This window comes from Oryzias latipes, chromosome 15 (genome assembly GCF_002234675.1).
Source record: "Oryzias latipes chromosome 15, ASM223467v1".
In the NCBI taxonomy this organism is placed as follows: Eukaryota; Metazoa; Chordata; class Actinopteri; order Beloniformes; family Adrianichthyidae; genus Oryzias; species Oryzias latipes.
In genome coordinates, this window is record NC_019873.2 from 11,190,525 (window position 1) to 11,217,305 (window position 26,781).

General features: G+C 41.4%; 4 protein-coding genes across 4 annotated transcripts in view; 3 read left to right on the top strand and 1 right to left on the bottom strand.

Annotated features, from left to right (window-relative positions):
* Positions 1 to 10,738, top strand: part of ppp3r1 (protein phosphatase 3 regulatory subunit B, alpha) — a 28,340-nt gene extending 17,602 nt beyond the window's left edge. The window contains exons 3-6 of the mRNA XM_023963754.1: positions 4,975 to 5,151; positions 5,555 to 5,614; positions 7,242 to 7,426; positions 9,243 to 10,738. Of these exons, the coding sequence (XP_023819522.1) occupies positions 4,975 to 5,151; positions 5,555 to 5,614; positions 7,242 to 7,426; positions 9,243 to 9,290 (470 nt within the window). The 3' untranslated portion in view covers positions 9,291 to 10,738. The remainder of the gene's footprint in view (positions 1 to 4,974; positions 5,152 to 5,554; positions 5,615 to 7,241; positions 7,427 to 9,242) is intronic.
* Positions 10,739 to 11,672: 934 nt separating this feature from the next.
* On the bottom strand, positions 11,673 to 14,975 carry pno1 (partner of NOB1 homolog). The gene is given in 7 exon segments (NM_001104783.2): positions 11,673 to 11,871; positions 11,961 to 12,031; positions 12,104 to 12,221; positions 12,295 to 12,355; positions 12,431 to 12,514; positions 12,584 to 12,730; positions 14,732 to 14,975. Coding segments are annotated over 7 exon segments (732 nt in total). The 5' UTR covers positions 14,915 to 14,975; the 3' UTR covers positions 11,673 to 11,803.
* Positions 14,976 to 15,195: 220 nt separating this feature from the next.
* wdr92 (WD repeat domain 92) lies at positions 15,196 to 20,407 on the top strand. Its single transcript, XM_004076991.4, has 8 exons — positions 15,196 to 15,521; positions 15,679 to 15,779; positions 15,863 to 15,993; positions 16,065 to 16,166; positions 16,780 to 16,895; positions 16,996 to 17,130; positions 19,858 to 19,955; positions 20,041 to 20,407. Exons 1-8 carry the CDS (start codon positions 15,336 to 15,338, stop codon positions 20,246 to 20,248), a joined length of 1,077 nt encoding a protein of 358 aa, XP_004077039.1. The 5' UTR covers positions 15,196 to 15,335; the 3' UTR covers positions 20,249 to 20,407.
* A 3,537-nt stretch (positions 20,408 to 23,944) lies between these two features.
* c1d (C1D nuclear receptor corepressor) lies at positions 23,945 to 25,709 on the top strand. Its single transcript, XM_004076992.4, has 5 exons — positions 23,945 to 24,049; positions 24,284 to 24,419; positions 24,622 to 24,688; positions 25,134 to 25,189; positions 25,295 to 25,709. The coding sequence occupies exons 2-5, from the start codon at positions 24,288 to 24,290 to the stop codon at positions 25,502 to 25,504; spliced, it is 465 nt and encodes a 154-aa protein (XP_004077040.1). The 5' UTR covers positions 23,945 to 24,049; positions 24,284 to 24,287; the 3' UTR covers positions 25,505 to 25,709.
* Positions 25,710 to 26,781: the final 1,072 nt, after the last annotated feature.

Genomic DNA, 26,781 nt, shown 5'->3' on the forward strand with positions numbered 1-26,781 from the left:
GCATGTGGAGCTTCTGTTCTCAAACAGTTAACTCACCATAGCTGAGATGGGCAGAATGATCCACTTCAAACTGTAACTGCAGTTTTCATGGCAAAATGATGACAGAAAAATGTGACTTTTATTGTGAAAATAGGAGACGTTTCCTGCAGCTTCCTGTTTGACCTTCCTGTTTGAGTTTGTAGGGCTGCATCTGCAGCAGGGATACTTACACCCACACTTACTCACTACAACCCCATTATGCTAACAGGTGCAGTGTCGTCTGTCAAACTCAGGTAATTACTGAGCTGTCTGTGCCCCCCCCCCCCGCGCGCGCTGTGTTCAGGCTGCGGTTTCCAGGCCTGCTCACGCCATTTGTGTCACATGAACAGCTTGAAGGCTCTGCTGAATTTCTGTTAACGTGTCGATTCCTAACATCTGCATTAGCATTCTCCTCATGAACAATGGTCCAGCTGTTCCCTCCTGATTGCATGCATGTGGGCTTTCAAGAGGGGGGGGGGGGGGGGGGGGGATAATGGATTCCTGTTGCCTGGTAACACTTGTGGGTGCATGCAGTGTTTGTTTAAGTCTGCGTGAGGTTCCCGGTTCCATCTGGACGTCCCTCAAAGCTGCTTATTAGCAGCTGAAGGAGGAGCCTCTGGGACTGTAGAGATTTCCCACAATTCTCCTGTGTTCACTTCATATCAGAAGGGTTTAGAATAGAGCCCTGCGCGGGACTATTTTCTTCATCCCGCTCCCGCGCCCACTGAATTTCTGACCAATCCCGCACCCGCAATATGTATGTCCACTCCTGCCCGCACCCGCAAAACTAATAGAATTTATTCCTGCACAGTAATAGAGATGCATTGATTTTGTATCGTCTCCCGTCCCGCAGGAAAAAAACACGTATTTGTATTGATATTATTAAAGAGATTCATGTCCCTCCTCCAGCCTCATCTTTTCATGCATTCCTCTTTTGTGTTATGTGCAACTTAATTATTAAATATATTTTCCCAAATCCTGTTCGGTTAAAAGTCTGCGTGTGTGCGCGCGCAGACAGACGGCCTGAAGCGCGCTCTTAGTGAGAGGCGGGGCGGGGCGTTGCACAACCCCAACAACAGGTTAGATGACAAAGGCCATTGGGCGTCTCTGCCTGGTGCCTTCACGGAGCTTCAGTACATAAGAATCCAACAGCCGCACAGCCTAACGTAGTCCGCTAATATATATTCATGAGATATTCATGGCAGCACTGATCCTGCGGGGGGTTTTTTTGCCGCCCGCTCCCGCCCGCAGCACAATTCAAACCGCCCAATCCCGTGAGATTTGGGTTAATGCAGCCCTCTAGTTTAGAACACTGACTGTATATGAGAACTGGACTGAGTCAGTGTGATGTCACCCATTGGGAATGACTTCCTCCAGCTAGTAAAAGGAAGTCAGTTGAGTCGCCATTTTTAGAGTCGCCAGTATGGACGTTGCCATGTTAGAACCAGAAAACATCAATAAGCAGTGATTGGTTCAGTATCCTGAGTCAACATTTCTAAGGCAACCACCTTCACCAATCAGGGATGAGCTTGTTGGAAGGCCACACCCCTACCACTGAAAGCAGACGACACAAAATCTGGAGCTTTAAACAGCAATGAAATCAGTTTTTAAATTTGAGTTTTATTTAATTTAAAATGGTTGTGTGTGTGTGTGTGGGGGGGGGGGGTGAACATGAGTTTGCATCAGAGTCAGAGATGAGGTTTGTCAAATCAGGAGTCCCTTGCTAGCTTTGCTCTTTACTTTGTGCTGTCACAGTGACCTGCTGTCCTCCGGTCTGGCAGACACTCGCCATGTTTCAAAACTGAGAAGGAGTCGTCTCTGCCGCCATGAATAATCCATGTTCTGCTCTCTGGGCAGCTCCTGGCAGCGGGCAGGAAGCAGAACACACAAGGAACCAGCAGCAGGAACATCTTTTTAGTTTGTTCCACCGACAGTGAAACACTGAAGCAGTCGCACCCGTGTCCTGACCTTTCTACCCAAAAGAAACGTTGTTGATCAACATGTCAGTGATGCAGTTTGTGGTTCAGCTGCAGTGTTCCCACCTTACATCCGAAGAGGAACCTGAAGGTCTCCGTGGGGAAAATGGCTGGTGAGAATTGGGATTGATAAAGGTATTTCTAGTGGTAGGGGTGTGGCCTTCCAACAAGCTTGTGATTGGCCAAAGTGGTTGCCATAGAAACAATGACTCAGACCAATCACTACTTACTGACGACATCTGACTCCAACCAGGCGGCATCCATATCACAAAAAATGTGTTGACTTCAACTGTTTGGAGCCAGAGGTAAACCATTTTCTATGGGGGGGGGGGGGCGTCACACTCCCTCGGTCCAGTTCTCATAGAAGGTAAACGGTGTGTCGTCCCCACAGTCTTCCGCTCGTTCAGGTCCAGATTGTTCTGATGGCACTAGCTCCAACCGGCTTCCACCGTTCTGTGTCAGAATAGGATGTCGTTCACCTGCCCCAGCATCACCTGCTGGATCCTCAGACTGGAGGCCTTTGGGGGAGGTATTAGCTAAAACGGTGTGGACTGGAGGATGCGTGGGTTCCAGGACCATCCAGATGTTGCAGAGGAAGAAGGTGTCTTGTGTAGCTAATGAAAATCAGGTTCCTGCAGCTCCTCAGTCTGAAGGATTCAGCTGTTAGAATTTTTGTCTTTGTCTTTCTTTTTTTTCTGTCTGTGGAGCAGAAGATGCTGAACTGCTCGTGTAGCGATTGTGCTAAAATAAAGTTCTTTTTCACGTGTTTGTGCTGAGAGTGGAACCAGAAGGCCGCTGATTTAAAAAAAAAAGGTGTTTGGTGTCACAGGACAGCCGGGAGGCGGACACTGTGAAGAACATGCTGGACCTGAAATCTGCGGCGCTGATGCTCCTGCAGTCTGAGGGTTCAAATCAAGTCATCTGAGGACTTTTCTTCAGAATGAAAGTTGTCTGTTAGAATCGGAGGAGCCGGCTCCAAATCAGCTGTAGTTTCAGTGTTTGTTGATGATGAAGATGAACATTTATCATCTGAGGAAGAACCTCAATTCTTGATTATGTTTGGTTTTGCCTCCAATCTTTGAGGAATGACCACAAAGTTCCAGAAAACGTCAGCCTTGATCTCATCATGTGGCGTTTGCAGCATCAGGGAAAGATATTTTAGGATTTTTTTGCAGTGAAGTTGAAGGGCCGCCACTCCACATGCTCATTGGTTCTTCCTTCTGCAGAGCCCATCTTTCTCTGCCTCCACCCCAACTTTCTTGTCTCACCTTTTCTCCCTCCTGCTCTACCACACTTGCAGTCAGATTAGTCATGGAGCTGATGCAGCACGTTCGCGTCCACAACACCACCCACCTCCGTCTCTCTCCTTCCCCGTTTCTTGGAGCCGAGCGGCTGAATGACAGGCCAGTTGTTGGAGCTGCAGAGGAGCAGCCAGTCGGCTGCAGCAGCGGCGCTCTTCTCAGATTTGTTGGAGATTCGTCTGCAGGTCCGGCCTGGATTGGACTCCAGTCCTGCCCTCTATTATGTGTCTATTATGTCTCTATTATGTTTTTAACATGTTCTTGTGGTATTTTTCCGATGATGGTGGACATATATGTAGAAAATTTAGGTTAAACTGACTCTACTGAGTATTTCTTTATTCAAATCATTGTAAATCAGGAGCAGATAGAAAAAATGCCAATTAAAAAGGAGTTTACTATAGTTTTTTGGGTTTGCGCTTATATACTATTCATCCTATGTTTTATGACGCTGAATAAACATCGGTGTGTTGTGGTAGTAAAGCGTAAAGAGATTTAACATATTGCTTTTTATTCCATTATTATGATTTACCTTCCAAGAGGAAATGTCTGTTCTTCTGCTATTTTGTTAAATAAATTCCTCCCAAAGGTGCAACTTATGCATTATATTCTTCTTTATTTTGCATTTTTTGGCTGCCGTAGTCCGAAAACACGTTACTTGTTGGCCACACGTTTCCTGCTCCGCTCCTTTCTGATGGATCCACTTAGAGGACTAGATCCACGTATGTCTTTGCTGTCCTCGTCTGAGTTTGTATCTGGCTCTAAACTGTACGGCTGGACAGCTCCAATATAGCTGGTAATGTTAAGTTGGAGGGTGTGAGGGGCTGTAAACAGAGAACTCTCCATGCCAACTGCTCCGTCCCAACTCAGAGGTAGATTTCTAATGAACTTTTGCCGCTTTGCAGAAACTATTTGCTAGAAAACAACACAGGGTTTCAAAGTTGTGGCATAATCAAAATTAAGAAAAACACCGGGAATGCTTTGAAAATAAATCCGAACATGATCGGAGTGGGACTTTAAAAAGCTTCTGAGGAGTACTGCTGGTTCTCATCAAGGACCCCAGACTCCTGCAGCTGCAGTGAGTCTGTTGGTTGGCCCGTGTGGTCACATGACTGCGTGAATGAGCTTATAGGGTGATTTGTTATTGCCCCATGATTACTCCTCGCTGTCGCTCACTTTTCTTTACCTGAGAGGAGAGACTTCCTCTGATGGAGGGGGTCCAGAAGAGACGAGCTCCTGCAATGAGACTAGTAGGCAAAGTCTGTAAGTGTCCTCACAGCTCCCACTTCTCTCCTGCTCTCTTTTCTTATCTAATTTTGGGTCCTTGCAGAGTTTCTGTCAGGCGTTTCCTTTTTTCGTGTCACCTATTTGAGGCCTCGCTGCAGAGCAGGCTGGATTTAGACGTTGGTGGGGGTTTACACTCCAGTTTTCTGGAGGTGTCGTCCTTGACCCGCTTCCAAGCAGAAGTTTCTATAGTTTGCAGCTGCAGTTCATTCAGGGATTTTCAAGTTTTGTCTTTGGGTCTGCAGCAGACAAACGCTGCCTTCTTTTTGTCATCATCTTTGTTTTTGCTGGACTCCGGGTTTGTGTGTTCTGAAGATGACGGGGAACCCTGTGCTGAATGTCCTCGCAGCTTCTCACGCAGACCTTCTGCCTGTGTTTCCTTTTTCCTCTCCGTCTAGTCGATGCTGATGAGATTAAGAGGCTAGGGAAGCGGTTTAAGAAACTCGACCTAGATAACTCGGGCTCGCTCAGCGTGGAGGAGTTCATGTCCCTGCCGGAGCTGCAGCAGAACCCGCTGGTGCAGCGGGTCATCGACATCTTCGACACGGACGGAAACGGGGAGGTGGACTTCAAAGGTGAACTAACCCGCCGTGAAGCTCGCAAATCTGACCTTTCTATCTTAACGTTGCAGACATAAAACATTGAAATCTTTGTTTCTGAAGAGTAAATCATCAGAAAGCTGAAGGCTGATGAGTTGGTTGAAAATAAATCACTTTTGGAAGTTTGAGGTCAAAACTTCAAAGCAAAGTTTCTACAAACCATATACACAAAGTTTCTGTTTCACAGAACAAATCCACTCTGACATATTTAAAATGTATCGAGTCTACACTCGTGTTTTGAAAATCCCCAAACAATCAGACTGAATAAATGAAACTGTTGAAGGGTTAGTTGTAAATGTTTTAAAATGTCCAAATCCTTTTGAATTGTGTGTTTTTTTTCAGTTTGTTGTGTAACCCTGAAGTGTGTCTGTCCTCTCAGAGTTCATCGAGGGGGTGTCACAGTTCAGCGTCAAAGGAGACAAAGAGCAGAAGCTGCGATGTAAGTCATGCTCCCCGTTCATTACAACCTCACGTCCACAGGGGGCGCCACAACCTACGCCACAGCATAGGCTCACATGGACACGAAACCATGAAAAACATTTTGTAGATAGAAAATGAGCATAAGTTTGAAAGAAATTGAGAAAAATTTGAGTTTTCTATTCCAGTATTGTTTACTTTAGTGTGAGAAAGAAATCAAACTGGAGAACATTTCAGTTCCCAAAATCCTTACAAGTCGTGATCAGATCTTTGTTTTCTTTCTGTAATACTGGATTTAAACAAGAGAGAGAATGTTTGTGTCTGTGTGAGAAAAATGTAGAAAGGGTGTGTGGTTTGGGGTTTTACAGGCCTAAACTGTACAGGAGATACAGCAAGCAGGGAGATTGAATGACAAGGTCAACAGCCAATCAGGACTCAGAACCCAATGCACTGTAGAAAAAGAACATGTAGAATTGTATTGAAATAAATCAGCAAGACCACGTACGATGGCGTATTAGAGCCAGTTCACAGGGGGGGAAAAATTATTAGGACTTTAAAATCATATGCTAAATTTGACTTTTTATTTTGTAAATTTACGTTGTTTTGTTTTTACATGTTGATTAACTAGAAGAAGAAAAAAAGACAAAATTCAGTTGTGTCCGAATTCCCACTCTAACCCCTAACTACTAAAACTATATAGTGCTGGACTATGTATATATATATATATATATATATTTTATATATATATTTTATATATATATATATATATATATATATATATATATATATTTTAATAGCAATTAGGACACAATGCTCACTACTTTTGTTTGTTTTTAAAGGGGGGAATATGACGTCACCGATTTCACTTAGTGGAAATCTCATTGATATGTGCGTTTTGTGACGATTATTTACACATCTATTGAGTTCTGAAGATGAAAATGTTGATATTTTATTAAAAAATACATTCTCTTTGCAAAAATGGTTCAAACGCAATGCATTATGGTCTATATTCGCCAGTCTAGTGAGCATGGATGCAAACTGGTTGTTAGGAGAGACTTTTCTAGGGCAGATTTTGGAGTTGTAGATTCAGACGTCACTACAAAATGGTGAACGCACCATATGGTGCACGAAGTGGTGTGTAGAGAAGGCCTTCAGACAGAGCCTCAGACTTGGAGGAGATCTCGGCTTTGGTGGAGGAAGAAAGGATGGAAGTGGAGAGCTGCAGGAATACCGATGGCTTCATCAACGGCTGCAGAGATCCTGCAAACCAGCAATCAATGAATAAAACATGAATAAACCGTAAACCAAACAAAGGAGCTTCCAAACATTTGGAACCTTATCCTCCGTCATAACGACTAAACGAGGGAACATTTCATTTGTACCTTGGAAGGATAAAATAACCCACACGCTGACATAACGTAACTCTACGACGTTATGTTACATAATAGCATCCTGCTGCAGCAATGACGTTAAATACATGAACCGTTGAGGAGTTCCTGTAGTTGAGAGAATGTCCACACTTGAGCTAAAGCTCTGGTGCTAAAGGGTTACGGTGCACTTTTCAGGGATGCAACTCACATTCCACACTCAGTGTTTTATGAGAGCGATTACTCCAGATGAAAGATTCCTCTGCTCCTCTTCCCGCGCAGTCGCCTTCAGGATCTACGACATGGACAAGGACGGCTACATCTCCAACGGTGAGCTCTTTCAGGTGCTGAAGATGATGGTGGGGAACAACCTGAAGGACACACAGCTGCAGCAGATCGTGGACAAGACCATCATAAACGCAGACAAGGACGGAGACGGCAGGATATCCTTTGAAGAGTTCTGTGCGGTGAGTCTCCTGTAAACTAGAGCGCAGCTGCGTTTTCTGAATCAGGACCAAAGCTAGTCGTTTTTGGCACAAAGGGACGTTCTCCTTTTAGAACCTCGTCTGGTGTTGGACCCAAAGGAAGCAGCTCTGCTTCTCTGACGGGAAGAGCTGCGTTTCAGACTCCTGGTTTCAGCTGCTTCTCCACAGCTTCAGGAGAACTGTCCTTTCAGAATAAGAGCACCGCAAAAATAGACTTGAGTTGTGGTTGGCCATCTCTCGAACTCTTCTGCTTTTTAGATTTCAGATAGCTTTTGACTTTTTTTTTCAGGCGTTCCAACTCAAAAGTGGAACCAAATCTTAAGTCAGGCAGCAAATCAGAATTCAGAATTTCCCTAAAAACAAAGTAGTTGTTGTAGTAACACTTTAAGAAAGCTCTAGACTAAAAAACAGCAGATAAGCTTTAAGGCTGAAACCGGATTGTTAGTTTGTGGAACTTTAGATATTTCCGTTAAATATAAAGCAGCCCCATCTGCTGATTATTTATTATTCATCATTTTCCAATTTGAGAGGACAGTTTCTTTAGTCTGAAAGAACTTATTTTTTTAATCAGAGTTTTCTTCATGTTGTTCAACCAATCAGGGATTTTGTTCAACCAATCAGGGTTTAGAATCAGGATGGCCCCGCCCACATTTGAATAAGCGCACAGAAAAACTTCAAAAATGCTCAAATTGATTTTAACAATCATTTTTTTGTGTCCCTTTGAATAAAATGATCATGTCCAGCAGCAGTTTAGGGCTGGAAGACCGGATTGTTTTCTCAAATCTTCATTTCTACGTGATGCTTTTAAGAAAAACATTTCCCCCTGCCACAAACTGAAAGACACGCCAAACTTCCCGTTGACATCACAGCGAGAGAAACGGTCAAAGAAATGAATGGGGCCAAAATCTCTGATGGGACTCATAAAAATATTTCAAAATCCACTTATGAAACCAGAACACACCTGTCGGGGACACGCAAAGGAAGTTTGAAAATAATTATGGGATGGCCACTATGGACCTATGATTTGGCGGCCATTTTGTTGCAAATATTTGCTGATTTTCACATTTTCCCCACAATCTACAAATCGGGAAGCTGCTTAGGAAAAACGGTTGGATTTAAGGAATTGAATTGTCTGACATTTATATCCAAATATTGTGAAAATGAAATGCATGAATCCACGGCTGGAGCCGATCGAAACAGTATGACATACAATATGAAGAGATGAGGAATGTGGGCGTGGCTAACAAAACCTCTGTTGCCAAGGAAATCCAAAAGTTTACTTTTGCCAAGTCTTCTTAAAACGATGTAGACATGTTCGTCGTCTCCAGGCGACCAAAGAATTAAATGGTTGCAACGGAGACAAAACCAACAGAAGAAGTTTGTTTTTCCAGAAGTTTGTCCCAAGCGGCTCTGATCATGATGGTCTGAGCCAATGAGGAAAGGAGGGGGTCAGGTAGCGCCTCCTGCAGGCCACACAACGCCAAGAACCTGCTATGAGAATCAATGAAAAAAATCACCTAAAAGTTAAAAAAAAAACAACCTCAAGGTCTGAAGTATTTCAAAGCATAAAATATGTCCAAAGTACAATTAATGATGACATCTACAGTAGTATTTGGAGAAGCCAAAAAATAATAACAAGTAAACGTGATTCTGGAAATCCAAACAGCTACTCGGCGCAGCATTTAGGAATAATTTCAACCAATCTTTTGGTTGTCTTATGTCGCAGATTTGGAGGAAACGAAGGGAAATTCCTGGACTGATGAGTGCCTGTTGCCCCGCCCCCTTCTTCTTCCTGCAGGTGGTTGGAGGTCTCGATATACACAAAAAGATGGTGGTGGACGTGTGAGGCGCCGCCTGCTTGCCGCCCCCGCCGTCCCCCTTCGCCCTTGACACCACCTCTGAAGTTCTGCTGAAGACGAAAACGCTCTCCGTGTTAACTCCATGGAAGTATTCTCTCTCTGTGACGCCACCTTTTGTTTCCACCACGCCTCTCCAAGCCAACGCCGAAGTGTTATCGGACCAGCAACCCTCCCTCCTCCCCCCCCCCCCGGTCACAGCGCTTTCAGAGACCGCAGGACACCCACCAGTCATCTGCAGGAGCATCTCCACTTTGGGATGAGGGGGAGGAAAGGGGGGGCGCTGGGAAGAGGCTGCTTCATTCTCCACTCTTTTCTTTTTCAGGGGGGGGTGACTTTTTGTTGTATTTATTTTCTTTTTGTTGGTCTTTTATAAAGAAAACATAAGTATATCCACGGTTGTCTTGTGAAGGGGGGGGGTGTAGTGTAGGGTATGAAGTGCCAACCAGAACATATCCGGTCCTCGCCATCCAACCTGACGACGAGTCCAAACCCAAAATACTAAAATCCTGGCGGTTTTCATCAGATCGCCCACAAAAGTAGAAAAACAGCAACCGAGGCGCCGCCGCCGTTTCCACATCCGGCTTTTTTATTGATCAGCGCGAGCCCACATCGTAAGAGGGGGAGGGGGGGCGCCTGTCTGCACACACCCCCTTCCTCCTTTGTCACTGTGGCTCCGCCTCCTTTCAGGAAAAACTCTAAATACCACCGCCTCCTTCCCTCCCTCCCTCCCTCCTTCCTCCCATCGGGTTTCGAACCGCCACATCTGGAGTGCTCCGTCGTCGCCCCCCCCCTTCTTCCCCTGATCCCAAAGCTCTGCACGGCTTGGGCCTCCCTGTGCTTGCATGACATGGAATTATATATTTTATTTTTTGTTGTGCATGTAGATCAATTTTTTTGAAATAATCCTCTTGTTTACACATGGATGGTGATGTTAATATATTTAAGAATTTAACGGTATACAATATGGATGTTGCCAAACTTTGGTAAATGTACACATATTATTATGGGAGGTGATCCAAATGAACTGAACTACATGTAACTTTTGTATTTACCCGGGTCAGCGACGTGCTTCGATTCCAGTCGCAGTTGCATATCTGATCCTGTCTCAAACTGCCACACTGTACTCAGCTTAAAGGGGAAATCTGACTTTTCTTTTTGTTTGTTTGTTTGTTTTCTTTCTTTTGTATATAAGTATTTGTTCAATGCAGTTCTGGCTCTCTGTTATCTGTATAGTTCAGGCCGCGCTTTAGTTTGTAAGTGCTACTTTTTCTCTGAGGGACTTTAGGTTTGAGCGGGGAAATGGGAAAAAGATTTGAACCTTTTGTTTTCCTTTTTCTGCATGCTGCATCTTATGCTGTGGGACTGTTGGAAACTTGATACTGTATGAAAATGAAATCAAATTTAAATAAACTTTGAAATGTTGTAAGTACCAAGATTCTGTAGTACCTGGTGCAGCATCTAAATCCACCATAAAGGTAGTCTCTTTGTTAAATATATTTTTTAAACTTTGTTTTAATCCCAAAGTACTATTTCATATTAGGATAGTTCAGATTTCATTTAGTACTTTTATTGTAGAATATCAACATTAAACTACTTTCAACTTTTACACTATATGTGAAAATAAACCAAATATTCTGTTTTTTTTCTGCCTGGTAAACATTCACAAAAAGAAAAAGGATTTTTTTCATTTTTACAACGAACCATTTCAAGTTTTTTGAGTGAGCATTATTTGCTGTTCTGGACATTGGTACAGCTTTGATCAACTATATAAAGGTAGTATTTAAGTGTAAAGGAATTTATTTTATATGAAAGCATTCCTTTCACTGTCCAAGGCACTTTAACATTGGGAGTAGGGTCATTCTGGACCCCACAAGATAACATAGGATACCCCATCTGCAGCAGTTTGCAGAAATGTACATGAAAGCACGGAGGTGGAGGTATAGTCATTAGGTTTCAGGCTCAAGGTTTTACTCCTGTGAATAATGGAACCCATTTATCTTTTCATTCTAAACTCTTGTTTGGTTTTTTATTATTGCTTGTCAAGAAAAATTAAGTAAATTAGTATCTTGGTTTAAAATCAGAGCAGCAGTTCAATCAGCTTTTTCCTTTGTGGAGATCCGCTGTAACTTTCTGCTTTAGCTAGCATGTTGAGCATATTTGGGGCTTTGACTGGCATGTTTAGTATCGTGTGTTAATTGGCAGGTTTAGCATCATTTAGTTTGAGCTCCTCGGTCACTTTAACAGTTGATAGTTTGCTTCATCAGCTATAAACAGTTTAAAGTGTTAGATTTCTTATTTTATTTTCAATAAAACATTGAGACAGAATAAAACAGGATGCAGACATGTTGGTTTCTTTAGGTTTATTTACAAATAATGTCTTCTGAAATCCGTCCCTCATGAACACAGCAGATCAAAAGTTAGACTTCTGACCCCCGCAGGTATGAAAGTGGAAGACTCCTCCCCTCTGAGAAGGTCAATCCCGGAACTAGCCAGTCCATGTTCAGAATCGCTCGGCGGTCCTGCTGGCCACGGCTCTGATGTTTCCGTAGACCTTTGAAGGTGGACTTCCTGTGGGGGTGAAGGGGGGGTGGAAAGGTCACATCCTTGTTCTCAGAACATCAGACGGCATCAATCATTACAGGAAAAGTCCAGCCTACCTAAGATTAAATTACATATTGCTGTCCGGGCCATCTTGATGTTCTGGAAAGAACCTAAAATGTGGATTTTTCTGAGAGATGAGAAAGAGGGAGGAGTTAGCCAAATGGCCCCGCCCTGATCCGTTTCCTGCGGTGACACTCACGTGTCTGCGAGCACAATGCGGGTCTTGGTGACGTTTTCGATGGTGAACTTGGTTTTTCCTCCCTTCCCTGCGATTCTCCCGATGGCTCTGGACAGATGGTCGCCCTTCAGCGGCTTCACTGCAGAAACACCAGCAGAACTTTCAGGCCCGAGTCGGGCGGCGAGCGCAGTACCGGGGAGCCGCGGCCTTACCGTCTGTCACGTCAAAGCTTTCCAGGAAAAGCTCATCTAATCTGATGAGCGCCATGGCGTCCTGAGAGAGGAAAGGTCAGGGGTGTGAGCGACTCGGCAAATACACACCTTCTTACTAAAAAAGTTCTGAACTCACATCAACCTGGAACCCGAGAACAAAGGCTTTAACGAAATCTGCAGCTTTGGTGAGCGCGGCGATGTCCTGCGTCTCTTTACACGTCTGACAGAAAGGGGAGGGGTTACGACAAGAACTGAACAGGAAGTAGCAGACCGCGGGAAGGAAGCTCACTTTGATTTCCACATTTCTGGTTTTCAGGTTAAACCTGACTTGAAGCTGCAGGTTCTCCACGATGGGAGTGAAGATCTTCAGCCAGTTCTCCTTCAGCGGCGTGTACCTATGAGCCGGGACGGCAACCTTCCTCATCTCATCAGAACCCTGGAACACACAAAAAAAAACAGCCGTAGATTTATGTCAAACTTTTTTACAAACAAAGTAATTTCTAATCCCTTTTTAAAAAAACTAGATTTCTTAAAAAAAAAAATCTGAAGCCGAACAAATGCATATCTGTGGGCAGCTCATTGTTGTTGCCGTGGCAACAGGAAAGGTGAACTGTTTGACTCTGCCCTACTTGTCCTGTAAAGGCTGAGCAAATATCTTTCAAAAACTCCAGAATTTTTCAGAGATCCATGACGGTGTTCAGACTCCCATGAAAAATTGTGTTTTTAACATGTTCTTGTGGCGTTTTTCTTATGATGGAGAACATACATGAAGAAAGTTTAGCTCAACATTCCATTTCTTACTCTCTTTATTCAAAAAGTTGTGAATCAGGAGCAGATGAGAAAAATGCAGTTTGGAAAAGATCATTTTTGTGATGATAAAAAAAAAAAAAAAAAAAACTGGGCGGGGCCACAAACTTTCTTCCATGCATCCATGTATGTATTGATCTGAGAATCTGGTTCAAAACTGACAGCTGGTTAGCTCCAATATTGCTCGCCCTTTTTGTTGCAGAGGAATGTAAACGTGCTCAACCGTCAGGCACAGTCAGGACAAGAAGAAGTCAAACACGAACCAGGAGGTCCAACTGCTGATCAGAGGACGACAGAAGCCCAGCACTCCATTGAATCCAGAATGATTTTTTTGTTTACTTTTAGACTTTAGAAGTTTAAGATTTAAAATCTCTGCTTGGTTTTAGGCCTTCTTCAAATCAGTCTTCCGGTATCACAGATCAGTTTTTTAATGCTCTCGGAGTAGATTTTAAAGTCACAGAAACAATCTGTGATTGTTTTGTTCTGTTTGGTGGAAGAAAAAATGTGATAAATCATGTTTAAAAATGCACTTTTTACTGAACAGTTTGGCTCCCGTAACTGCTTTTTTTAATTATTAATGGAAATTCATGACTGCAGACAAATCAAAGTTTGGTTCTAATGGTGGTGAGTTTGAAGTCAGTCTGAAACGCAGCTCAAACACGTCAGAATTTTGATCAATGAAGAAGAATCTTAGCGCAGGAAATGAAATTTGAAAATGTACCACGTCTGAAAAGGAGAGGAGATTCAATGGTTTCTTTATTGCCATCCAAGGACATTGTTTTATCCAGTAGTTTGATTTAAACAGCATACTGTTAATTTTTAAATTTAAATAGCATGTCATTTAAAATGGTTCTAATAATAAACAAAAAGTGATTTTGGAGAGAAGCTCTGTGGTATTATAGATAGTAGAGATCCGTCTGTGCAGAGCTATCCAGGAGTATTTTGCTTAGGGTCACGTGATCCCAGGAACCAATCAGACGTCAATACCAAGTTCAGTCATCATAGGCCCTTAGGTAAAAAAAAAAAGTTGAAGTGGTAAAAGACATTACATCTTGGCACTTTTAAAAGTGCTAAACAGTGTGAAGAAATCAAAGAGGCCCCACGTGCGCCACCCGCTGTCCATAAGGAGACACTGCAGGAATGTTTTATTGGGCCGCATCAAATGTCAGATACACTTGACAGTTCCCGTTATAATTTATTAAAAACGGACAGAGACATTCTTAAATTACACTAAATATAAACTACTTGACTCATGGGAAAAGTATTGCTCACAAACGTGACATACATCCAAAAGTATTAACATTTATTTATGTACTTATGTCTTCTAACTTTAAATTCGTGTAAAGTAAATCTTGTACAGAATATTTTCTATATAGAAAAGAGCAAAACATACGAATATTTTTGTAATTTGGTGCAAGAATATATTAATATCGGTAAAGAAAAACTTGAAAAACAACAAATACGTTATTTGGTATCGCCCATCCTTGCTTCACTACTTGTGCACATGCGCAAAGCATCTCAATATTTAAAGGAACAGCGCTTTGGCAAAACAAGCGTTTTTAAGTCGGTTTCGCGTTTGTGGTTTACCCGTGAAATCGCAGAGGCAGAAATGAAAACACATTGTAAATACCCGTAGTTTGTCAGCTGAGATGGGTGGAAAATGCGGGCGTTTATTTGGCTGTTCGACCTCCATGGTCGTGCCTCCGTCTGGCTCCAGTTTTCTCTTCTGGCTCTTCTTTGACTTCACTTTCGTAAACGATTCCCCGTCATCGTGCTTCTCCGGCGCCGTAGCTCCGCTTTCACTGGCGTCCATGGCAAAATACAGTCTTTAAAAGTTTAATAAAGTCCTTAAAAGGGTGGTGTGGACTGAACGGGGGGACGCACGAGATTGCCCTCGTGCACTGAAAAGGACCCCAAGGGTGGCGTCGTCGACGCTCGAAACAAAATGTTATTACCAGGTGTATCAAAAAGTACAATTTAAATGTAATTTAATCACCATCCCGCTTTTTAAATCCAAATAACTGTAAAAAAAATATTTATGTATGTGCTTTAAGAATAATTTAATGTATTTATTTTTAAATATCGGGAGAAAATCAGGCATATTTGTGGGCACCTATAAAGTCAGGACCTAACGTTGATATTTTGGTAGATTTTCTGTAGCGCAAAGTTCTATTTGATGTTCGATGTTTGCTTTGGTTTATTCGCTTAAATCGTAGTTTTCTGCTTCGGTGAATATGTCGTCTTCGCTGTCAAAGCCTCAGATCATCGCGCATGCTCACACGGGTCTAAACTTCACTGTGTTCGACTGTAAGTGGATCCCCTGCAGCGCCAAGTTTGTTTGTTTGGGCAACTTTCCGAGAGGAACCGGGGTGATCCAGATCCACGAGCTGCAGCACGGAGAAGTACAGCTTGTTAAAGAGGTGCACTGATGTCTTCATGTTGAAATCTTTCACCTTTAACCTCAACGAGCTGCTCTGAGCTGTCCAGAGAAGGTTTTCTCGCTTGTAGCCATGGCAACCCTAACCCAGCAAACACAGATTGAGTGCTAAGAATATAAGAACCTGTGATGTTTTTCAGCTCGAGAAACCCAAACCTATAAAGTGTGGCACGTTTGGGGCATCTTCCCTGCAGACCAGACACATAGCAACCGGGGATTTTGATGGAAATCTAAATATCTGGTATTTTGTCTGCATTTTCTCCTGCAAAAATCCATGTGTTGTGTTTTTCTGAGGTGATTTCTGAACAGATTTGTCATGGACAGGAATCTAGAGGCTGCTGATGTGCCTGTGTACTCTGTGAAGGCCCATAAGGAAATAGTCAACAGTATAGACGGAGTCGGAGGTCTGGGAATCGGAGAAGGCGCTCCTGAGATAGTGACCGGCAGCAGAGATGGTGAAGGCCATAGAGGCAAGACACAGTTAGAACAGCAAGAGTGGATCTGAGGTTCTGTTGGGTTTTCACAGGAACAGTAAAGGTGTGGGATCCCAGACAGAGAGACTGGCCTGTGGCCAACATGGAACCACTTGAAGGGGAAACCAGGAGGGACTGCTGGACTGTTGCATTCGGTGAGCAGAATTTTCAAAATAAAAGTTTTCACTTCTAAACCATAAGGATATAATGCTACCTATTCAGAGGACAGGAAAGTCCCTGTTTGACACCACAAAAGATGGTAAAGGTGAAGTTCAGTTTGATGCTACAGCATGCTGAGGTATCACTAAAGTCATATGGATCACCGTAAGGGTTCTGAAGTGTCAAAACGTTCAAATTTGTTCCGGTTAATTTAAATAAACGAACATTTTTCCTGAAAATCCTCAAAAATGTGATTGAATAAAGCAATTCTGCAGAGAAGGGTGGAACCAAATTTGTCCACAGGCACCAAAAATGTAATCAGACACAGCATAGCAGAAAATATAGACACATTTGTTCCTTACGAATCAAAATCGTCATTGGGTTGTGATTGTTTGACACCATAAAGCCTTTGACACTGTGAATTATGCCACAGTTCTGGCTTAAATATGATTTATCTTCATCCTGCTGTTTATTTTAGTAAAATAAAGTTCTATAACATTCTATAATTGTGTACAACAGTACAGAACTTTTTGAAATCCTTCATAAATTTGTGAAAGCCTGTTTTTTATTCGTTTGGCCTCATAACCGGCTTTCTTAAAACGATTTCAGGTCACGCCTTCAACCAAGAGGACCGATGCGTTTGTGCCGGCTACGACAACGGAGACGTCAAGCTGTTTGACCTGAGGAACATGTCTCTGCGATGGGAAACCAACATCAAGAACGGGGTGGGCTGAGGACATTACTCGTTTATGTGCGTGATCATAAATGATGCTGTGATTCTGTGTGGGTTCTCACTGGGATTCCTTTTTCCTGCGTTACGTTCAGGTTTGCTGCGTGGAGTTTGACAGGAAAGATATCAACATGAACAAGCTGGTGGCCACGTCTCTGGAGGGCCGGTTCCACGTGTTTGACATGAGGACGCAGCACCACACCAAAGGCTTTGCCTCTGTTTCTGAAAAGGTAACAAACCTTTGGGGACTCAGTCAGGTGCACCATTTTAGCATTTCCAGAAAGAGACAGCATCCCTCTAAAAACAACAGCAGTCAAAGCAAACAGAACTGTTTTGCTGCAAATGTCTTGAAGCAGGAGCCAGTCTGCTCACAAAGGAGCTGCAAACATTTGTTTTTTGCTCAGCTGGAAGATCAACTGATCAAATGTTTTTTTTCTAATGAAGGTGAACATTAAATTCACAAATTCAAACGTTCAATGTTCAGAACAATTTGAGCATAACCAACACTATTTCTCATTTCTATCTCTTATTTTTATTTCATTATTTCATTGCTTTCACATATGTAGTGAAATGTAACTTTTCAGTTTGTTTTGGCTTTTGTTTTATTATTTAAGTGCCTCAAGGGCCTGAATCATTCTTTTCTTAAGCCTTTCAGAGTAACGTATGTCCATATACATGATGATTATATATATGATGATAATATATATATATATATATATATATATATATATATATATATATATATATATATATATATATATATATATATATATACGACTGAGGCTCCTAATTAAGCTAACACTTTAAAATTTATTAGATAATTTTATTAATTAAAATAATTTCAACACACCGTTTGCATTTTCAACATTCTTTAGCTAAAACTAGCCTCTTTACTGACGTTAGGATTTAGCATCTGTAGTATTTTCAGCATTTTATTTATTTATTTATTTGTGTTTTTTTTATGTATCGCCTTTTCAGCACATTCTTTGTAAATACTGATGTAAAAGAAGTTTGTAATGTCTTCAAATACTTAAACTTTTAGCTGTTTGTCGGCCTTTTCATCACATATTTTGGCACTAAACATGAGGCTACATTCTCCTGAAGAAAAGCCAGCATTAGGCAGCTATCTCTGCATTCCTAGCCTCTTAGTTTGTGTGTTTCCATTTGAAAGTGTTCTTTTCTTTTAGCATTATATATTTGTTTTTTTTTTTCCGTAATTGTGATGTTTCCGATGTGTTTCCTGTGGAAGAATGTCCTCCTGAAGATTTGACTGGGAACATGTCGGAAACATCCGGATTAGGATGTTTCCGACATGTTCCCAGTCAAAGATTAAAGGCCCGTACACACCAGGACGAATATTCGCCAGGCGTTTTTCGCCACGTTTTTTGTGTTCACACCCAGGCGATTTTCGCTGACGATGAGTGGAGTGAACATGCAATTTCATTCCCTGACATTAGATGGCGCTTAATGTAAAACAGAAATACTCCTGTACACAAGGTGGCGCTGCGCAACTTTACGCTTCTGAAAGTCGCTTTTCACTCAGAAGAAGAGAGCAAGTATTTACGCGCTTGTCAGAATAATACAAAGAAAACATGAATATTTCAAGCACCATTAGCTCCAACTGGTGCTTGGTTCGGGGATATTTTAGAATGTCCGTCATTATTGCTTCGCGGCTGTGTGTAGACGCTACTTGGCGTCTATCTTCTTCGCTGGTATGTGTGCTCAGCAAGGCAGTTTTGTGTTTGAGCGCCCCCAAGTTGTGTTTTACTGTAACTTCAGAAGCTCCAGACACGTGAGCAAAAGCGCAATTCTCATTGGTCGAGTAGATTTCGACGCAACGCGTCGAAAAAAAAAACGAACCCAAGGCGTTTTTTTTTTTTGACGCTTCAACGCCTGGCGTTTTTTCGCGTTGGTGTGCACACTCTCGTTGGTGCCCTTTGTTTAGTCACGAGGCGTTAAACGTCGGCGAAAATCGCCGGCGAAATTCGTCCCGGTGTGGGTACCGGATGTTCTCGGGTTGCCGGATGTTCTCGGGGTCCTTCGGGGTCCTTCGACCAATGATGACGTCACACTATTTGATTGGCTGTAAGTTGCCACGACCAATGAGTTAACGTCGCTAAGTTTTTTTAAAAACTTTATTGACAATTGGGGTATCATACATTAACAAAAACGTATCACCTTGCTCAGCTGTATAATTTAGTGTAAGTTTATTTTTTTGCTTGTATATCCCCTGGCGTTTATTTTGAACATTTGATGTACAGCTTATTGTTCCTTGTTCTTTTGCTGTATGTCACTTTTGTTCTGCATCAATAAAAAAAAAAAAAATAATAATAAAAAAAAAAATGACATTAACGTTAACAACGAACAATAACGATGTAATCAATATTGCCTCGAAGATCAGTCACCATTGCCAAATATAACATATTGACATAGAAAATAAAGAATAGAGGGGAAAAAAAGAAACAATCAACATTACACACAAATAAATAAAAACATAAGTAAAATAAAATAAAGGAACATAGAAAAAAATCTAAGCAGTCTAATACTAGTTAAGTTAGGGGTACTCGTGAAGTTTGTATTTCTGAACAAAACTAAGCAATTTCAAGCCATTCTTCTTTTTCATATAATGAAGTGATTGAAAGCAAAAACAGAGCTCTTTATTAAATGTTATAAAAGTGGTTTGGTCTTCAAAACTTGACCTCACCAAGATGGCGGTGCTCTCCTCCTATGAGGAACCACGTGATGTCTCCTCTAGTGATATAACTCATTGGAAGGACCCTGAAGGACCCCGAGAACATCCGGCAACCCGAGAACATCCGGTACCTACACCGGTGTGAACAGGCCTTAAGAAACAACAGAGCGGATCAACCTTGAGTTCAATTTGATGTTTAAAGAGACAAACCGCCGCCGGAGTGAGGGAAAGGTGCTGAGACTGAAGTGCATCTCTGTGGTTTTAGGCTCATAAATCAACCATCTGGCAGGTCAGACATTTACCTCAGAGCAGAGACGTCTTCATGACAACAGGCGGGTCGGGAAATCTGCATCTGTGGAAATAGTAAGTCTTCAAAAATGTTTGCTTTCCAGAAATGTACTTTCCTGTTCTAGCAGTTTGATTATTTACTTGAAAATGTTCCACTTAGTGAGTATCCAGCTCAAAGGAGCGAGAAGGACTGTGAGGGTGTGGCAGGGGGCGTGGCCGGCTCGCTCAGCCTCCTGCAGAACGTCACCCTGTCCACGCAGCCGATCACCAGCCTGGACTGGAGCCCCGACAAGCAGGGTCTGTGCGTGTGCTCGGCGTTCGACCAGTCTGTGCGTGTGCTCATCGTCACCAAGCTCAACACGGTGTGAGGCGGGGCCAGACAGAACATGGACCAAATGTGCCTCGCAGAACAATCTGAGCCTGGATGGTGGGGTTCCTGGACAAAGATCAAAGTTCTGCTGTCCTAAGTTAAACTGTTATTTATCCTCTTAGATCTGACTTGTTCATTAAAGATTTTTTTATCTATTTTTAAAGTCTTTTAATTCTGATTCTGCCATTTTACCGAAATCTAAAACCTGTGTCATTTTCTAGGACCTAGTTTCTGCAGAGCAGCAGAAGATTCATTAGAAATTCACCTCTGAGTTGTTGACAAGACTGTTGGTTTGGGGCAAGCCCAACCCCCCTTCCCCTCCATGTTACTGAGAGCTCTGCCTCTAGCTTACAGTGCCTCACACTGTCAACTCAAGGGTGTATTCAGACTGCAAAGGTTTGTTGGTCTGGATGTTTAGCCCATAGTGTTCACACTGGACCAGCAGGGAGGGGCTTCTTCTTCTTCCACTGCAAACCTTAATGGAAACTTTAGTAGCAAAAACCAGAGTTTTTGTTTGCTGTTGTTCCATCCCCAACCATATTCAAGATGTAAAACTTGATTTTTTTAAAAATCAAATTAGTCAAAAATTCTTATCTTTATCTTAAGATAAATGTTTATGCTCTGAAATGAATGTTAGACCGACTCCTGCTTACAATCAGGGGACTCTGCAGACTGTCTGAACCGAGCCCAGCATCAGACTGAACCCAAACTGAATCCACAGAAACATCAGCTTCTGCTCCTGCATTGCCCCACAGCCTGTAGTTAAGTAATATTATGCTTTTCAGCGCAGTAACATAATCTTTGTCTACAGCCCTGTTACATGATCAGAGTGCAGCTCGCATATTAATGACACTGTTATCCAAGAGTTTGAAGAATTATTTAATAGTTCTCCCAGGATCAGTTTTAAGATTTAAACTTCTATTATTCATCAGCTGATGTCACAGATGACATGTTTGTTCGGCTCATATAAAGTTGAAAATAGAACCTTTTTTTGTTTTGTATGATTTTAGAACCTGCACATTTTCTTTTTTAGTCATGATTGAGATTTTTTTGAGTGAATGAAGTTTCCTAGATTTTCTCCTCTTCTCTCATCTTAATCATTTCATCTCATTTTATCTCAACTAATATTTTCTTATTTTATTGTATTTAATCCTACCTCTTCTCATTGATGTATCTCACATTTTCTCCTTTAATTTTATTCCTTTTCATCTTTTCTCATTTTATCTTATTTGAACTCTTTTCATCTAATCTCGTTTCTTTTGATCTCTTGTCATTTGATCTAATCTCTAATCTAATCCACATTTTCTTATTTTAATTTATCTATTCTTTTCTTACCTTATCTCATCTCTTCTCATTGTATTTTAAATCTCTTTTCAGATAATCCCTCCTCATCTAGTTTTTTCTTTTATCTCATCACATTTTGTTTTCTCTTTATCTCATCTCTAATCTAACCTAACCTTACGTTTTATCATCTTTTCTCATTTTATCTAATCCCTTCTTATCTTATTGATTTCATCTCATGTCATTGCTTTTTATCTCATCCCTTATTTATCTCACAGTTTCTTATAATCTTATATCGTTTAATCTCATATCTAATCTCTTCTTATTTTATTTAATTTGACCTCTTGTCATTTTTTAATATTTCATGTCCTTTTATCCAATCTCTTCTCATCTATCTTACATTTTCTCCTCTTATCTTATCTCTTCTTTTTATCTTTTCTTGTTTGATCCCCTCTCATCTTATTTATCTCTCATTTCTTTTTCGTTTTATTTAATCTCATCATATTTCATCTCTCAATTCTACAGATGTAATGGATCTAAGGATCTCTGTATTGACTGCCTGAAATGTCTTTTTCCACATTTGGTTTCAAGGATTTTCCGGCACATGCTGCAGGAGAGTCATGCAGAAGCTCCATTTGACTCTTTAAAGCAGATTTAATTCAGTGTTTCATGAAAATGTTCCTCAAAACCAGAAGGAGAAGCAGCTAGAGCGTTCTCTCACAGAAAAGTTAATTGCATGCGTTAAAATCATTTCACACAACAAACAAACAAATACATACATAATATTACTGTATGAACTGTATGAAAGGATAAAATTCCTGAAAGTCTCATTCATGAGATTCTGCTCTCTGATCACAAAAACTCTGGACCTGGAGGCGTTAATCACAGCAGATGATGAATCTGAAATGATCCCAACAGATATCAGCCCTGTAGATTTCTCTCAAATCTCTGTATGTTTGTGTGAGTCAAGGATCACACTAGATGGAGCTAGAACACCGCTTTAATGTCGAGCATGCAGCCATCGTACATCCAGCAACAGAACTAAACTTTTTTCTACGGTGTCCCGTAAGGGTATAAAATACAGACATTCTACTGAATGATCTACAAGCCCTGAAGATCAACTTTCCTGCTCTTCCCTGCTGGTGTAGAGACATGAGAGCTGACTAACCAGAAACACTGAAACGATGTGAAGCAAACATGTGGTCTGTTCTGAACTCCTCTGACCTGTGAAATGCTGCCACCTGCTGGACAGACTCAGCCCTGCACCTGCTCTGCTTTCCTCTCCTCTGTTAGGTCAACAAACAAATATACGAAGTCTCAATGTGTCTTTTTTCTTTCAACTTCAATCCGTCCAGGGTTAACGGCTGAAGAGGCTGAGAAGATTGACCAAAACCTTTAATTGCCACAACCCATAAAAACATCTGCAGCTGATCTAACAAATGCATGTTTCTTACAAATTTGGCTCCATTTGAAAGGAAAGCAGGCTTTAAATGGCCTATACTTGTATAGCGCTTTTCTACCTTCCTCAAAGGCCAAAAGGGCTTTACAGTCACACCGCCATTCACACACACATTCACACACTGGTGAATTTGGTTGTCTTTTTTTTACACTGGTGAACTCCGCTGCCAAACACTGACACCAACCTTTTCACCACAGCCAAGGTGGGCTTCAGTGTCTGGCTCAAGGACACTTCAACGCACGGTGGGAATCTAGACTGCAATCTCCCAATTGGAGGTCGACCGCCTTACCACAGCACCACGGACGCCCCTAAAGGGCTGAACTAAACGATGTATTCCCCAGAAGCATTGTTACTATACAGAATCTACCAAACAGAAAATGTTTTTCTGACATTACTTCATCTTAAATGAGACTGTGATGATATTTTTGCCTATTATGATCCATATTTGTAATCTAGTTTTTGTAGATATAAAAATAAGTTTATGAAATGACAGAATATGAACAATTTACAGTGATCAAACATGCAGAAAGCAGTCAGGTCTTGTCCTTTTAATCATGCTAATAAAGCAGAGGATGTTCCTGAAATTCCCTTAATCCTATTTAAAACACAAATGTCTACAAACTGATTTTATTACATACATGATAGTCATTATAACAAAGAATTACAGCTTGTAAATATAGTGATAAGAAAAGCATTAAAACCTTAGATTAAAAGTTTCAGACGAAATAATGTTTAGGATAAAAAGGCAAAACCAAACTGCTTTGTCTCAAACTAAAGAGAGTGTCAGGTTTTCAGATTGATTTGAAATAGATACAATGGACAGTTATAAATGTAGTTTTTAAGAAAAAAGGAATTTTCTTTTAGTTTTTTTTACAACGGATTTATTCAAAAGTTACATGTTATATTCAAATGCTGGGTGGAGGCAATCAACGTTGACTCACTGGCTTAGTCTTTTTCAGTCCTCCAGACGACAGGGGGCAGTAATGCATAAACAGGAAGAACCTCACCGCCACCAGTCAGAACTTCCGGTTTGGCGTTTGGAGCACGCGGATGCTAAAGGTAAATACATCTGTTATTAACTTCTAAATAGCGCAGTTTACACTGAAACTGTGGTTTCTAATCTTTTACTGGTTTCCAAATTTTACTTAATAATCGCAAAGTTGGTGGAGTAATGTTTCCGCCTCTGAACTGATGCTCCAAATATAACAAAATGTCAGACTCACATAATCATTTGCCGGTTTCATTCTGCTGATGTGACTTTTATGATGATCCCGTCGGACGTTTCTGTTCCAGGACGATGGCGTCTACGGAGGAGGAATACCCGTATGAGATCGACGAGCAGCTGCGGAGCTTCGACTCCTCCGTGACTGCGGTGAAATCCATGTTGGACAAACTGATGTCGATGTCCAGAAACGAGCTGCTCGTGAAGGTAACGTGGATCCAGACGCAATAAATGTCCTAACAGCTTCTGTTTCTGTCAGGGAAAGGTGTGGGAAGGCCAGAGAGTCCAGCTCAGCCACTCAGTCCAACTCTCCCTATAGTCTTTTTGGCAAGCCAAGTCTGAATGTGACATAAAGCTGGTGTTTGTCACTGTTTGTTAAATTGTATTAAGTGCTGTTTGTGTGACACAGCTGGATCCTTTGGACCAGGCCAAACTGGACCTGATGTCTGCGTACACCCTAAACTCGTTGTTCTGGGGTAAGTTCTGGAGTCTACTCCAATCAAAGTTTGTTGGGATTTTGTGTTTTGTTTTTTGGATCAAGTAAAATTCTGTTTAAAGTGTCATTTTTGAGGATTTCTTTTTATTAAAATCGTTGTTAGTCAGGATGCAGTTTTAAAAAAAGATCATTTTGTGATGAAAAAAAATTCTGCTGGGCGGCCACAAACTCCCTGCTCTGGTCTGGTAGCAACAGAGAGAGGAAGGGGGCGGGGTTAAGTCCCACCCACAACTCAGGTGAATTTCTACTGCTTCTCTGCACAAACTATGTCTTGGAAAACCACGCAGGTTTTTGGATTTACGCTTCTTACTATGATCATAGTAAGAAGACCACTGGGAACGCTTTTACAATAGATCAAAAGATGATCGAGTGGGGCTTTGAAGTCGTGTTTTGCTGCAGTGTTGTCTCCTCGTTTCTGTCTACAGTGTATTTGGTGACTCGAGGAATAAACCCCAGAGAACACGGCATCAAACAGGAACTGGTTTGTGCTTCCTGATTTTTTTTTTCCTGCTTTTTCTCTGAAGTCTCATTCATTTCAGTCTCATTCATTTCTAGTTGATCTGGATTTTGCGTTTTTGTTCTGCAGGAGCGAATCCGGGCGTACATGAACCGAGTCAAGGAGATTACAGACAAGAAGAAGGCGGCGCGCCTGGATAAGGGCGCCGCCTCCCGCTTCATCAGGAGCGCCCTTTACGAGCCGGACGACAAAGACTCCGGGAAAAAGAACGAGTCTAAAAAACAAGCAGATTCCACAGCCGCAGAGCCGCCTCCAAAACGACAGAAACAGAGGAAGTGAAGGAGGAAGTGTGTGCTCCCATGGCAGCACGCCATCCACACAGAGGAGATGAAGAGTTCCTGAGTGACAGCAGCTCACCTGCTGTTGGTGGAAGGAATCCTCTGAAATCATTTTGGACACAAACAGGAGGATTCCATGAATCTCACTGTTTTACGTTAGTGTTGAGTTACACTTTCACTCACCTTTGTTTGTCTTTTTTTTTTTTTTATAAGACAAGCTGATTATTTTTTTTCCTTTCATTTGTTTATATATTTTATCACAAAATGTGTCCACATGGAAAAAACAGCTGCTTTTATGTTTTTAAGGAACTAAAGCCTTTTGTGGTTGAACATACTTTAGTTTAATAACTATGTATGAAAAAATGACCCGAGTTGACAAATGAAAACTACAAATACAAATAAATCGGGTTTGATTAACAGAAACAACTTTTCAGTTGTCCAAGAAGATAAATGTTTTTTTTACATGATATAACACAATGAGAATTTAAAATGCAAATTTTTTTATTTAATATTTTTAATATTGAAGTCTAAATAGTAAAGTGTATTTTTCATATTCCAAGCTTGAATAACATATTGAATTGTCAATTGAGAATTGGATGTTACTTTGAAAAAACTTCCATTATATGAAAAATGCCAATAATCAGAAACATGTGTTCAAAAGGCTTTTTAAAAAAGTGGCATTCACAGAACACGAATCTTGATGAGTAAATATCCCAAATTCTTTTCCTTTTTTGAATCGTTTTTTTTACATTTTTGTAAATTTCAAAAATAATTTTTAAAACACTTGCTTCCGAGGTCAAATATGCCAACGCTTCTAACGTGGCTGACGTGTAGCGTGCTACAAAGTAGTTACTGTGAACGCAGTTAAAGTCTGACGGAAGTGTGGATTCATCTCTGATTCTTCTGTCTCGCCTAACATGCCTGATTGTTCAGTGCGCCTTACATTTGACATGATTTCAAAGATGGACCATTCATAGATGGGCCGCCTTGTAGTGTGGAAAATGCAAACACTACAAAGGAAGAGAGCCAATGTGAAGCAAAATTATGCTTGAAAAGTAAAATGTTTTATTAGGTCATTACTGGGTTTTGAATGAGAATAATTAACCGTTCCAATGTGGCTCAAACCTTTGACCTGTTTACCAGCAGGACCTGCGTGTTGATCACAAACAGCTGCAGAAGTGACAAAACCTTTTTCCATAAATTCCAACGCCACATTTGATAACGACGCATGATGGACGTCCTTAATTTCCTCTGCTCAGCTTTGATCTTGACTAATTC